Source organism: Amblyomma mixtum, chromosome 5 (assembly GCF_055824585.1).
Source record: "Amblyomma mixtum isolate Tamu chromosome 5, ASM5582458v1, whole genome shotgun sequence".
In the NCBI taxonomy this organism is placed as follows: domain Eukaryota; kingdom Metazoa; phylum Arthropoda; class Arachnida; order Ixodida; family Ixodidae; genus Amblyomma; species Amblyomma mixtum.
The window spans coordinates 142,384,911-142,400,402 of NC_143016.1; the positions used below are offsets into that span (position 1 = coordinate 142,384,911).

General features: G+C 44.9%; 1 protein-coding gene across 1 annotated transcript in view; it reads right to left on the minus strand.

The window, feature by feature from the left end:
• LOC149343938 (arylsulfatase B-like) overlaps positions 1 to 15,263 on the minus strand; it is an 89,339-nt gene extending 74,076 nt beyond the window's left edge. Inside the window, exons 1-2 of the mRNA XM_089547105.1 lie at positions 14,931 to 15,263; positions 8,274 to 8,433 (exon numbers count right to left, since the gene is read on the minus strand). Coding sequence (XP_089403231.1) covers positions 8,274 to 8,433; positions 14,931 to 15,263 — 493 coding nt within the window. The remainder of the gene's footprint in view (positions 1 to 8,273; positions 8,434 to 14,930) is intronic.
• Between the last annotated feature and the right edge of the window lie 229 nt (positions 15,264 to 15,492).

Genomic DNA, 15,492 nt, shown 5'->3' on the forward strand with positions numbered 1-15,492 from the left:
CCTTGGACTTTAGTAAACCAAATGACCAGGCAGGCTTTCGTAAAGGATACTCGACAATAGACCACATTCACACTATCAATCAGGTGATAGAGAAATGCGCAGAATATAACCAACGCCTATATATAGCCTTCATTGATTACGAGAAAGCATTCGACTCAGTGGAAACCTCAGCTGTCATGCAGGCATTGCGGAATCAGGGTGTGGAAGAGTGTTATGTGAAAATATTAGAAGATATTTATAACGACTGCACAGCTACTATAGTTCTCCATAAAATGAGCAATAAAATTCCAATACGGAAAGGTGTCAGGCAGGGAGACACGATCTCGCCAATGCTCTTCACTGCCTGCTTACAGGAGGTATTCCGGGGACTGGAATGGGAACAGTTGGGGTTAAGAGTTAATGGAGAATACCTGAGTAATTTGCGATTCGCTGATGACATTGCCTTTTTTTCATTTATTTACCCTAAAGGCCCACCTGGGCATTACATAGCGGGGGAACATCATGAAAGAAATACAAAGATCAAAATACAATGCATAAATTCAAAGAACACAATACAAATACAAAGATATACAAAGAACAAAAGACGACAGGAAAATCAAAGGTAAATCTTACATACCTACTCTGCCCCACTATCTTTTAGTATTGAAAGAAACTGGTCGCGATCAATAGTGTTAACTACAGAATGGGGGAGGACATTCCATTCTCTTATCGCCAGGTAAAGAAACGAGAATCTGACTGCCTCAGTTCGCGCAATGGAGGTTCGACTTTTCTATTGTGGTCAAGTCGATGAAATGTGCGGATGGCAGGCCTAATTAGTGGTGCGGAGTAGGGTGTGGGGTCAAAATATAATTTATGAAAAAAGGCAAGGCGTGATATCTTACGTCTGCTTTCCAACGTAGGAAGGTTAAGGTTCTCTTTTATTACGGTCACGCTTGAGAAACGCGAGTACTGACGCGCGATGAATCGACTGGCCCTGTTTTTCAGTGTTTCTAATTTGTTAATAAGGTACTGTTGATGAGGACACCAAATGAATGACGCATATTCGAGCTTCAGTCTGATCAGCGTGGTATAAGCAATTAGTCGTGTATCTTTGTTAGATTTATAAAGTGACCGACGAATAAAACTTAAAATTTTATATGTGTCAGTCAGAACGTGATTGATATGAGTGCTCCAGGGCAGAGTAGGGGTTAAATACACTCCTAAGTATTTGAAAGATGTAACAAACTCTATTTCTGTATTACTGATGGTGTAGGTGTTTGACAAAACGTGACAGCGGGTACTAAACCGCATTAACTTAGGTTTTCTTGTGGTAATGGTCATTTGCCATTCAGAGCACCACCTACCTAATTCAGTCAAATCATTCTGTAACATTACACAGTCAGTGAGATTAGAGATTGGACGGTAAATTACACAATCATCGGCGAATAATCTGATTGATGATGTAATGCTCGATGCAATATCATTTATGTATATTAAAAATAATGTTGATCCAAGCACAGATCCTTGGGGGACACCAGATTTGACAGACTGAGGAGAGGATTTAATGTCATTAATAATGACTGACTGAAATCGGTTGGGGAGGTACTCTTCTACCCATTTCATAACTTTATCATTTATGTTAACGCTGTTCATTTTATATATCAGGCGATTATGGGGCACACGGTCAAACGCCTTTGCAAAATCGATGAAAATGGCATCAGTTTGCATTAATTGTTCTAGATTGCAGTGAAGGTCTGTAGTCAGTTCGAACAGCTGGGATTCACAAGAACACCCGCGCTGAAATCCATGCTGGTTCGGAAGAAGGATATGATTCTCAGTGATATGTTTCATTATGTGTGATGATATAACATGTTCTAATAATTTACAAACAACTGACGTCAAAGATATGGGCCTATAGTTAGTCGGGTTATCTTTATCCCCTCCTTTAAATATGGGTAAAACATGAGCAAGCTTCCAATCATCGGCAATCTCGGCCGTATCAAGTGACTGCTGAAAGATGTGTGCTAGGATACGTGATGTATACGTTCTTGTAATTTTTAGAAGTTTTGTGTTGATTTCATCGGGGCCTGGGCTCGAAAAAGTAGGCAAACCTTCAATAGCCCTCTCTATGCCCTCCGAATGTATATCTATACAGGGCATTATGCATTCAGTGCTAGATACATGTTCGACAATGGATAAAGGCTTTTCTTGTTCAAAAATGCTGCATAAAAATGAGTTAAAATGATCGCACATATCAACTGGGTCTATTGAGGTACCATCTGCAGAAACTAAGTGCGGGAGCTCCTTTTTCATGCAGGAGAAATCACTTTCCAAAACGTTTTTGGGTTGTTTTTCAAGAAGTTCGGCATGTCATAATTGAAGAACTTATCTTTCGCTTCCTCAATTTTTTCCTTGCATGTCTTTGAAAAGCACAGATACGCGGTCCAGTCTACGAGAGCTTCAGTGCGTTTAGCTTTCGCATACAGGCGTTTCTTTTTGTTTAGACATCGTTTGATATCTCTCGTGAACCATTCATTGTTCCCCGCCGTTGAAAGCCACTTTTTAGGAATGTATTTCTCCTGCAGAGTTTTCAACATATCACGGAAAAGTAACCAGTTTTCAGAGACACTTCGGTTAGAATAGGTAGACTCAAAGAAGTCACAGTACGTATCAAGGTCGTTATTAATACTGTTCAAGTCTGCTTTAGCAAAATCATAAATCAGTTTTTTAAATACAGATACTTTTGGAATGGATGACTGGAGCACACAGTGAACAACTTGGTGGTCACTGATACATTCAAGTACAGTTACAGAGGCACGTTCGGAGTGAATTGTGCAAATTAAATCAAGAATGGCGTCACCCCTTGTCGGAGAAGAAACAAGCTGCGTCGGCTGATATAGATGCAACAAATCGAGAAAATCAGTGGAACCACGGGGCGGACTAGAATCAGCAACTCAAACAGATGGCCAACTGATGCATGGGAAGTTAGTCACCTGCCAGGATAATAGGCGAGTTCATGTACTTGTTTTGAACATGCGTTAAAACATCGTTTAACTCTGCAGTAAAGTCAATAGAATAATCTGGTGGTCTGTAACATACGCCGATAACTACTGTGAAGTACGGAAAAGAGCAAGAAACCGACAAAATTTCAAGTGCACTATCAACAGTGATAAGTGTTGTATGTATGTCTTTTCGCACAGCAATCATGGCACCACCGCCTCTTTTGTCTGCTCGGTCTTTACGAAAGACGGAAAACGAGTGTGAAAGCTGAAGCTCTGAACTATCAATTTCAGGAGTTAACCACGTTTCTGTACCAACAATGGCGTCTGCAGTGCAAGTATAGATGAAGGAGGCAAGCTGGTCTTGCTTATTTAATATGCTTCTAAAATTTGCTAAGATGAAAGAAAACGGGGCTGTTTTAACAGCCTGTTGCCGAGCTGTAGCTTGTCATGGTTGGCTGCTTTGGTTGTCGGCTGCTTTGGCTGGCGATGGCTGGTGAAATTGCGGAGCGCATAAACAGACCCTTTTCAGCGTTCATTCACTAGCGTTCATTCGCTAAGCCACTCAGGACAAGAACTGCAAAGCATGATCAAGCAGTTAGACAGGCAGAGCAGAACGGTGGGGCTAAGAATTAACACGCAGAAAACCAAAGTAATGTTCAACAACCTAGCAAGGGAACAGCAGTTCGCAATTGGTAGCGAGATGCTGGAAGTAGTAAGAGAATATGTCTACATAGGGCAGGTAGTCATGAGAGGGAAATAACTAGAAGAATAAGAATGGGGTGGTGCGCATATGGCAGGTTCTCTCAGATCATGAATGGTAGCTTACCGATATCCCTGAAGAGAAAAGTATACAACAGCTGTATCCTACCGGTACTCACCTATGGGGCAGAAACGTGGAGGCTAACAAAGAGGGTTCAGCTTAAGTTAAGAACAACGCAGCGAGCTATGGAAAGGAAAATGATAGGTGTAACGTTAAGAGATCGGAAGAGGGCGGAGTGGGTGAGGGAACAAACGGGGGTTAATGACATCTTAGTTGAAATCAAGAGGAAGAAATGGGCTTCGGCAGGGCATGTAATGCGAAGGCAAGATAACCGGTAGTCCTTAAGGGTAACGGAGTAGATTCCAAGAGAAAGCAAACGTAGCAGGGGACGGCAGAAAGTTAGGTGAGCGGATGAGATAAAGGAGTTTGAGGGCATACAGTGGCGGCAACTGACAAAGGACAGGGTTAATTGGAGAGACATGGGATAGGCCTTTGCCCTGCAGTGGGTGTAGTCAGGCTGATGATGATCATGAATTCCGCATGATTCTCTTCTATTTGCCTCGATGAGTTATCTGAATCGTTTGGTTTGGTTTGGTTTATTGGGGTTTAACGTCCCAAAGCAACTCAGGCTATGAGGGACGCCGTAGTGAAGGGCTCCGGAAGCATCGACCACCTGGGGTTCTTTAACGTGCACTGACATCGCACAGCACACGGAACTCTAGAATTTCGCCTTCATCGAAATTCAGCCGCCACGGCCGAGATCGAACCCGCGTCTTTCAAGTCAGCAGCCGAGCGCCATAACCACTGAGCCACCGGGGCGGGGCTATCTGAATCGTCATTTCGTGTGGTAAGTGAAGCGCTATATTGTTGACGTTGCATATTGTTTCCTTTCTTGTATGGCGTCTTTGTCGTGACTGCATCTCAGTTGACCTTGTATATTTATAGGTTGCGCATTCTTTATATCTGCCTCTCCTGCGTGAGCCATGTTTGTTCCGCAGTACATGATAAATAACTAAATAATAAACTCCTTTTGAGTGATTCTATGAATCATAGATGGTAATTTTTCAGCTCCATTGCAGTTTTCTTGAGAACGGCAACATTGCTTTTGTTGTCGGTAGAACACGCATTTACCACGCTATTAAAATTAGCGGATCTTCAGGCCATCTCATGCTCTTCCTTTGTGATACAACCCTGTTACCTACACATTCAGCAGATCTCCCATTAAACTTTCTCGCCCCGTGGCGTTTGACACGATCAATTGCTCAAAAATCATCCACACCTAATAGCCGTGCAGTTAAAGCGGTGTTATTACAACAGTACACAATTTTTCTGCAACGCGATATATTGGAGAAAATAAAATAGCACTTCAAGACCAGCGAATACTAGAGGCGTGAACACACACACGAAACTATAGTTTTTCCTTTCAGAAGCCCTCCTCAGGTTTGTCAGCAAGCTCTTCCTTGCTGGCAACCTCAAATATCTTTTAATGCGTCCGAAGAAAGCTGATTCTGTACGACAAAAAAATTACCGATTCATTCTTTTGCAGCTTGCTCTAAATGCCGCCCACGTTTGGAAAAACACCCCTTTCACTTGTGGCCCCTCAATAATCGAGAATCAGCTTCGAACACTTGCAACATGATGCAGTGCACAGGGTGCCCTATTACGCACGGTGTCTTCGACTGGTCGCTTTAGAGCCCTCTAGAGTGCTCTGACACGAGTCCTCTTATTCGGCTGATCGGTAACAGTGCTCTTTTTGTACTCTGCTGGTTCTTTCCGAACACCGGCCTCCAGCGCCGAGAGCTCGCCCAAGCTCCGAAAAAGACGTCACAGCGACCGGGCGTTCTTGTTCACGTGAGTGCGTCTTACAAATCTCGCGTCGCCATCACGCCGGCGGAACACGACGGCGCAGGCGCCGGTCGCCCTCGTTCGGGTGACGAAGCAGCTACATGACAGTATTTCCATATTCTGCTCAAAGTGCGCACTAGCTTCAATTCAACGAAAGTGATCAATATGTCGAGCCTCTGAACGTTTCTTCACAGTGCATGGGAGCAGCGACCAAAGCGGTAATGTCGATGAGTGCACCAGCGGCGTTTGCAAGTACAGAAAGGGCGTAGCTCGAAGCGCCTTGTACCGTGTATTTGCGCCTTCATTTTTGACGATACATCTTTTTGGCTACGTTTCCGCAGTGCAAATGCGGCATTCATGTTTATTAGTGGGTGCAGTGAAAAAGCTCTGTGTGCATGGCGAAAGTGGAATGTTTTCGTGGATGTCAGCTAGCAAATATTTTTGGTGGTGAACACACTGATCCAGCTCGAGTGTCACGTTGCGGTACCAATCAGACACCTAGCTTTGAGAAAGTGCACTATGAATGGAATATAAATGTGCTTTGATGAAAAGGTATGATGAGTAAATAAAATGCGCCGAACGTTGCTCTCGGTCGGTCCCAGCCAATAGGCTCTCAGTGTATATTTCATTCGCGTGACCGCTCTGAAAGCACCTGACCTATTCGGATAGGCAGTTATTCTTCCGACTCAGATTCAGAGTTTTCTCTCGATCAGCGAGCTCTGGGTAAGAGGATCTAGGCGACCAGTCGAAGGCACCATAAATGTTGGTGCCACAAGACCGTCGATGATTTCACACACGCAATAACTAACTGGTGCCTTCATTAATGATACGTCAAAGTACCCACTAAACCCGTCTCACTAAGCGAATGCTTAAAAAATACTTTCTTAACCTATCTTGCTATTTTCAAGGCACTGCTGCAGGCGTCATGTGTTGTCAATATGCTGACTCTTCAATCCTTAAATACCGGCTGTCTTCTTTCTTTTATTTCTTAATCTGAAGGCAATTTACTTACCACAGAATGAATGTCATGTCTCAATCACTAACTCTGCAATTATTCAACAAAAATTCTGAGTTAGCTCAGGGCAATTTATTTACCAAAGAATGAATGTCATGCATCAAAAACCAGCTCTGCAATTGTTGAACAAAGTCTCCAAAGAATTTTTTTCAGCCGTCGCTGCTACCACAGGCGTGCCACACACACACATAGAGCGGCGGTGCGAGAGAGCAGATGGCGACACTTTCCCTGGAGAGCTCTTAAGAACATTCAGCATTTAACGCCATCTCTTGCCCGCCAGTACCGAGTACCGCGTAAGTCAATTGTGACAATTTCATCCGGCAGGTGTGTCAGGGACGAGAGATTTGGCGCGAAAATAGTGATGAACATTGCCTACCCAGCATCTTCGGTGCAAAATGGGACCTATAAAATGTTTACTGGGCTCGCAGAAACTATCTCCGGCGGCGATATAAAATCAATGAGATGTACCGCTTATTCGAACTTCTCGAGGCGATTATGAGCGCTCAGTGCAACACGGTACATGGTGGAAGGCGCTCATGTTTGTTGAGATTTGTATAGCTGGAATATTTATCGCGTACTTTTTTTCGAGTTAGAAGACTTGAGAAACGTGTTTCCATTATCGCTCGCAAACAAAGCTCTTGGTAATGTTTCAAGTCAGTACTACCCAAGAAAAGAAATAACTAAGTCAACCACTAATCGAAATCTACCTAGGGCCATCTGCGAGCTTGAGCAAACTTTACATGGAGGGTGACCGAAGATTATGGCTTTAGGTTCTAACCACCTTAGTTGACATTTTGACGAAACCCGCGGCGTGTATTTCAGGGGTCATATTTAAAAAAAAAACAAATCAAGTCATTCTTCGTTTCAGGATGACACTTGTCACGTACATCCTGGAACACACTGTGCACTTAGTGCGGTAACGCTTAAGCTTCAGTTGACTTGCCTATTCTGTTACTAGCAATGCAGTAATTATCAGAAATTAAAGGCAATCTGCAAAGCAGTGCAATTTTCAGCTAATGCTAATTCTACATACGCTGCTGCAGGTAATTAAGTGATAACATTTTTTTCTAAGTTCATAATGCTATAATGCGGTTTTCGAAACACCTCTAGATCTTTAAGCAGTCTAACGACGATTCATCCGAACGCGTTGTACCCAACAAAAAGAGGATTCATTATCTGCGGAATTCGTACTGGCAGCGGTCATAAGATCTATACGTGATCCGGCACCGTCAAAAAATACATTCAGTTTTATCCGCCCAAAAAACCTCCAGTTGGACTTATTCGAGCATATTAATAGTGAATGCTGAACATGAAACCAGTAGCCCATAAACATGTCACGTGTACGTGATACTTCTTGCAACTGGAAGAGCAAACGCTTGTGAAGCTGAAACCTGCGCAACTCTTCCTGGTGCACGTCGCGAGTGGTGGCTCAAGTGTGCATTCCCCTTCACCCTCTTGATATATGCTCTCAGAATGTCTTAAAATTGTATATTTTTGACGCACAAACATTAATATGCAACATTTTTAAGTCGCCAGTAAGCCCAGCGAGAAAAATTCCTGTGAGGAATATCTTACCTGCTACTTTTTACTTGCAATGCATGCTATGCTATAATTAGGTGCTGACATCTCGCGTTCTGGCAAGCGCCCCAGAACCGTGAGAAAAGCAGCTCACCGGTATGTATCGGGTAGCGGCCAGTCATGATGGCAGCTCTCGAGGGTGTGCACAGTTGATGGTGGTAGAGCCTAGTGAGGCGGACTCCATTCCATGCAAGTGCGTCAATATTCGGCGTCCGAATCTGAGGGTTCCCGTTGTAACTGACGTCCCCCCAGCCCTGAGGAAGAAACAGCTAGCTGTTTACATTGCTAATAAGCTGTTAAATCGGTGGAAGCGCCAAAGCAATATTTCCTGGCTTTTTATGGCAGTCTTTTTCAGGACCGCTTCAGTAAAAAGCGCTGAACAGCTCATTTTTCAAGACCTCCTAGCGGAAAGAAATTTACCAGTATTAATTTTGGAGCATACGGGAATGCAAACTTGAACTGGTAGGATAAAACCGACGAAGTAAATTGACTGTGCGAATGGAAGTTTATTATTTCATCGAACGTTTGTTTTTTATATCATCAAAAGATAGTTGTAAACGGCACAGCCACCAGCGCAAGTCCACAGTTTTCACTTATAAAGTAACTGCAGCAGCAAGTAAAGCTGCAAGCACTGAGTATTTGCTCTCTTGTACAAGATAATGTGACCAAACTCCTTGTCAATGCCTTAGCACGGCGATGATTGGCGAATCCAGCTAGAATAACCACGTGTGCGCAAGGTTGCCCACACAACGATTTTTGTATGCTAGGCTATTCCCACTATCCCCAAACAACCCCGGCCGTGTTCTGAAACTCTCGACTGGCTGAAGACAGCGGCGCCAATGAGAAGAAAAAGTGGTGCGAACGACAGGGTGGGCAAATCTTTTGATACAGTTTTAGGCATGTCAGTAGCTTTTACTAGGTCACAAAATTCACTACGAAGGCATTATTGGTGACAACTAAGCAACGGTTCTGTATAAACTTCGGTCGCGCCACCGAGTTTTCTTCATTTGCCGTCTAGGAGCACGAATAATTTCCCTACGCATCTTGGAAGAAACATGGCAGCGTACTGTAACACTGGCGAAAGCGGAAAAACCTTAAAGGGAGATACCTAGGAAAGTTGGGTGAAAGGCAGCAATTGGGAGGATTATTCATGCCTTCCGTGATTACGGCCACATTGGAGATGCACCGACGTGTTTAAAACGCTAGACAATACTAAAATGCAGATAGAGAAGATGTGGCCATTGTTGCTGCAGGCGCTGCGGATCCATTCTTGACTGCGGGCCAGGTAAAGGAGATTGCCGGTCGAACCGAGTTAGCAGAAGTACGTGTAGCTAGGTGTACTTTTTTTGCCGACATTAATAGCATGATTAAGCATACGTCGAAAAACAATGAACAAAAAGATCAAAAAAGGGCAAATGCTGCGTTTTACGGCAAAGAAAAAAGACGCCTCGTTGGGTGTTGATGCACAGTCAAGCACTCTTTATTGAGGCACTTTCTACATCTTCCATGTGATTGTGTTTACGTGCACTGCAGCACACGTGCGTGGTAACTAAGGCAGGAATTGTCCATCGGCCAGAATAACCTCAGACATGCGCCGGGTGAGTGACTCATATAGAGCTGGCATAAGGTCCAGGTCGGCTTTAAGAAATTCGCATTTTCCCTTGACGGGTTCCCAGAGTTCATCAGATGTCTCATGGTGCAGGTCCGTTCTTGATAGGTTTATATTCATTACTCCCTACGCACTCTTAGTTATATTGAGGTCGGCTCCTTGCGGCAGCCATGGCAGTGTCATAACGCCCACTTGCTCTAGGTGAGCCTTCACAGATCGGGAAGTGCGGATAGTGGAATGGTCTTGTTGAAGTTAAAAGAAACCGTCCTTGAAAGGGCAGCTAAGCAAGTGGGGAAAGAGCTTGTCCTTAATAATTTTAGTGTTTGCGTCCCAGCAGAACAACCCGGATTGCGATAGATGGGCCCGAGTCCCTCCTTGGTGACCACTTGGTGACAGACATGACAATCCTGCGACAGCTAGGTTTTACGACTTTGGTGCCGCAAGTTTCACACAAACGAAAGTGCAAAGAGGTAGTTTTAGTACCTTAATGTAATCCCACAACCTCGGTTCAATTTCTAGGCATCACTTTAGGGCTACAGAGGAGAAGAAAATCCTCCTCAGTCCATTTCTTCAGAAGACAGAATGCATTCTAGCGCTTTTGTAGGTACCATGAAACTAAGCGGTAAGCCTACCATGGGCATCCTTTACAATCACGTACAAACCATGCACTGTATACCTTGAGCGAGCTGGACGGTAGGCTTTTTGCTTTTAGTCCAACTGAGTGCAGAACTCCGACATGTCGGTGAATAATACTTGACTCCAGTCGTCCACTGCACATGCCCGTGCGGAAACTGCAGCCTTTCCGCCTTGCTGGCTACAGGAAGCAATGGTTCTTGGGCCGCACATCGGCTTGTGAGGCCTGCTTCACGTAGCCATTTTCGTGAAAGCTCGTCATTTGTGTCCAAGCCGACAATATCTGTTAGCTGGCCAGCAGTCATGCAGGGATACGCAGCAGCTAGAGCATCAATGGCCTTGTCTTGCTATTGTGTTGTCTTGCTCTTTAAACATCTGGGTGCGTCTCCAATGCGGGCGTCCTCACGCAAGGCCTGAATAATCTTATTAACTATTGCCTTCCCAACTTTCATAGCTATCTGGCTTTGGGGTTTTTCTGCTGTCGCCAGTGCCACAATACGCAGCCGCGTTTCTAACAAGCTGCTTTGTGCCATTCTTTTATGCGAAGCATATTAACGTAAGTTTCGGGCCTTCGCGCGACGCCCGGCGGTGGCCACCATTGACCTTCAAGTGACCTTCAAGTAGGTCACGTGACATGACGTCACGTGATGACGTCACACCGGCTGCAGATGGGGCCTCATATCGCGCCGTCGGTCGCCTCCCGGCGGTGGCCACCATTGACCTTGAAGTGAGATCACATGATGTGACGTCACGTGATGACGTCACACCGGCTGCAGATGGGGCCTCATATCGCGCCGTCGCACGTCGCCCGGCGGAGGCCTCCACGCTTCGGTTCGCGCCGTTGCGCGCGACGCGGCGGCGGCGCCACCATCGCTGCATCACGTGATATGTAACGTCACGTCAGGGATGAGGCGGCGCGCGCCCGCCGTCGCGTCAGTCTCTGTGCCCGCAACCTCGCCAGCGTCTTTGCGCCTGGCGTGTATGCGGTCAAGATGCCTCCAAACGCTGAGGACACGCTTCGCATCCACTGGGCTTAACCTTGATAAGCCTCCAATTTTTTGCTCCTCACGTTCATTATCTCTGCAAAAAAGATTAATCAGCAACAGCGTTTTCTCTTGTTGCCTGTCCTTTGCACACTTGAAAGCAAATATGCAAATATATTTCGCTCTTTTCATTTGTCAGTTAAGATATGGTAACAGTCGGGCTGCTACAACCAAGGTTAACATAAACAGTGTTCTTGTCTTACAGAAGAAAATGGCCCGTTACATCGCCAATCTTGAACGCCTGCCTACAACAGAGGATGATTTGTGCCATGTGGCTTCATTAGATTTAATCATGTGTACGAGTTCCGTCTGTTGCACACATTGTATTTTGATCCCCTTAACTCTGCAGACTTAAAACTTCTTGCATCACTGGAACAACGCAGCAGCGAGGTGCAGCCACGAAACATCCATATTTGGGCAGTACCACTGTTGAGAACAAACTACAAGTTATAGTCTTTAGGCCGCAACATCGTCGCCACTTTGAACAAGTATAAAAAACTGTTCGTCACAATCCAAAATAACTGCGAAAGTATGTTGTAAAATTACAATAGCTTTACTATAGTGTACATAAATTAATTTCAAACTGCCACTTTAGAGATTAGCGGATGTTTACTCTCTCGTTTTTATTTACAATATGCGTTGCGTATGATTTTGTATGCGCATAAGTGTTTTGTGCATTGTTTTTCACTACGTAATGTTCCCTCTGTTTTCTTTTCGTTTTTTCTTGTTTTCTTTTCTGGAACCAGTTTTTCTTGCTGCCATGAAAATGGTTCCTGGTCATTTATCAAGCCACATATCTGGATTGTAGCCCAGGTATACAACAGTGATTGATTACTGCAAAATAAATTCTGAATCTGATTCGGATTCCTAGACAGGTAGTGAAAAAAACTCGACGGGGCTACCGCAATTTCTCACAATCGTTGCTGCGTTGTCACCGGTGATGTCTTCGTAGTGAATTTTGTGGCCGATAAAAGCTAGCTACATGCCTAAAACCTTATCAAAGCTTTGCTCACCCTGTCGTTCACTGCTCTTTTTCTTCCCCGCGATGCCGTTGTCATCGGCCGGGGGATATAACACGGCAGAGCCTAGTAGATGACCATCATTGTGTGGGACATCTTGTGCGCACTCGGCTATTCTCGCTGGCTTTGCTGCTCCACGCCGTGATACGGCGCTGGCAAGCAGTTTTGTCGACGCTCGCGCGGTACTTCAAAAGACATGGCTGTGTGTATGCCATACCTATTTTTACTAAATAATCTCAGGATTGGATTGGAGGGCTTACACTATCAATGTTGCGCCTATAATCCACGCTGGGAATATTTCCTAAAGAAATGGTATGGTTACGAGCACAGCAAAATTTTTCAACTGCTCAAAAACGAATCGCAATCCTTTGAGAAAACAGTAGGTGAAGGCATTTAATGTTCACTCAGCCCTAGAATGCTGCCCTTGAAGTCTACAGAAAAAAAAAATGTAGAAACAGTGCAGCTTTTCCTGCCGCAGTTTTTTTTTTCCCCCTCGCGTTGCATGCCCACATAGCACTACCGCCTGACTGTACTTTTCAGGCCAGAAATTAAGCTTAGAAGGCTCCCGAACTGGACGTTATCGCTGCGCCGGCGCACAAAAGTTAGCTGCGGGGTGAATCGAGAATCCAACAACCCTGGCTAAAATATTGCTAAAATATCGAACCATTTTCTTAGTACATCTCGCAAGAGACCACATTCTTCGAAAATGAGCCGTATGAGTTTGCTGCGTAAGAATGCATTGGAAAATGCATGTATGATGCATTTAGGATTAGATGCACTTGAAGAATTTAATAACCTTTTTTATGAGGTTTTGACGTCCCAAAGCGACTCAGGCTATGAGAGAAGCCATAGTGAAGGGCTCCGGAAATTTCGACCACCTGGGGTTGTTTAACCTTTCGCTCCAGGTTTACTTTACGATTCTTCCCGTACGCAAAAGGCCATCGGCACTTAGGCACGACAGCAAGAATTAAAGTTAGCCGCTGAGGCATTGGTCGTTGGCAAATGAAGAAAATAGATGTGAGTGCCCTTTCCTTCAGAAAAGACACCATACGAATGATGTCGCTCTCTGTGTGGCGCTTTACTGCAGCATGGCATCGTGATACAAGCCAGTTGGGCTGATTTAAATGGTTTCGATTCGTTATTAGAATATTTTAATTTTTTGAAGGCAACAGCGCCCAGATTTGGGGGCTCGAATTCACCACCTGCCACTTACAAATCCTTACTTTTTTGCGCCAAGCGCATCAATGTAGCGGAATTAGAGGCGTATGCAGACGAGGAAAACAACGCACAAGCTTTTTCTGGAATCTATCATGAACCACTTCAAAGAAAGGAGACAGGAAGGCTCTCAGTTCAAATCCAGGCAGCAGTGAGCGCAGGATAGTGCCTGCAATGTACGCGTCGGGGTAGCTTAGAGCGGCTCTTGCTGTCAGCGAAGGGTCTGTAGTCACTAAACAGCAACGCTGTACCTTCAGAAGTACATTACATAAGATGAGGAGAGTAAGTTGCCAGCTGGAAACGCAACAAGCTGAAACCAGGACGTCTGGTGTCGCAGGTTCCGTATCAAAGTGTGACAGCTAAATGAAGGACAACACCAGACCTAAATAGTGATGGTGACACGGTGCATACAATTCCGGCCACTCTGATGACAGCATATGCTCTACCGCGCCGTCGCTTCGCTATATATCTCTCAAAGGGCAAAAGCAGCCAGCTGCGACGGTACGAAACCTAAAGCTTGTTATATTTTTGCTCCTTAGAGAAACGCAAAATGTACAGTCGTGAGCAGCCTTGTCTAGAGCGCTTGAGCAGTGCGCACTTGGTAACAAAAACCGAAATTAGAGAGCAGCCCCTCATTACAGAACAAAGTTTTCGTGCCTGCTTTGTTTACGAGGCTATCTGGCGCTACTTCCGTGCAAGCGTTGCAGCTGGACCCTAGAGGCTGCCACCACATCTGGATTTGTTTGCAAGGAAGTGCACCGCCCGAGCGCTCTAGACAAGGCTGCTCACGACACTACGACAGAAATATCGACTACACGCTGGCAAGACGATCGCCATACGCCAGCGATGCAACAAGCAGTTTCTACAGAGCAATGAGAGCCATGTCTACAACGATTTCTTCGGAAATGCAAAAACTCCCCCCTCAGTTATTGTGCAGCCAGGATCCCGAGGTTGTTTTCGGCAAAACAGGATAGTTCCAGCTCTGAGTAAAATTAGTCTGTTAAAGAGATACGAGGAGGTAATTCAGAATAAATAACTAATAATGCATTAAAATCCGCATGAAACGCTTCGTTAGAAAGGAATTCTAATGACATATTGCATAGTGCTGTAGAATTTTGTACCAAAAATATTGTTTCTGCAATTACCTATGGATAGTGAGTTATCGTGTGACTAGATTTCCGAGAAGCCGAAAGCTCAGAACCCAAAAATAAAAAAAAGAAATAGCCCCTCACCAAGTCGTCGGCCAAGACGAATACGATGTGCGGAGGCTTCTTCTTGGATCCATTTTCATTCTCGCCCATGCGAGGAAGCATCCAAAGGGCTAGCGCAATGACGACTACGACTACGAGAGCTGCTAGTGCGACACCGGCGCTCCATCTTGGCGTCTGGTCACTGCTTCCGCCACCAACCGATTCGGGCTCCTTCGGTGAAGACGTAGCGTGCTTTGGCTCGCTCTGGCCTTGAGAAGCTTTGGCAGGCGCAGCAGCGACGTTCTCCGGTAACGCATCGACGTCGTCTGATGACACATCGGTGGCGCGTTCTTCTTTATCCGAGTTCCCCGACATAGCGTGACACCTGGAAACGAAGGGCGGTTAAAGGGAGATTAAACACGCTTTTGCTATCATATCATATCAAATACTGTCGCGCTCAATATCATATATTGTTTTTTTATTTATTTATTATTATTTATTACATACTACCAGTCCTTTCCAGGACTAATGCAGGAGTGGAAGCATTACATTGTATAGCGACAGAAATACCAAGACAACTGGTACAAACAAACCCGTAACAAAA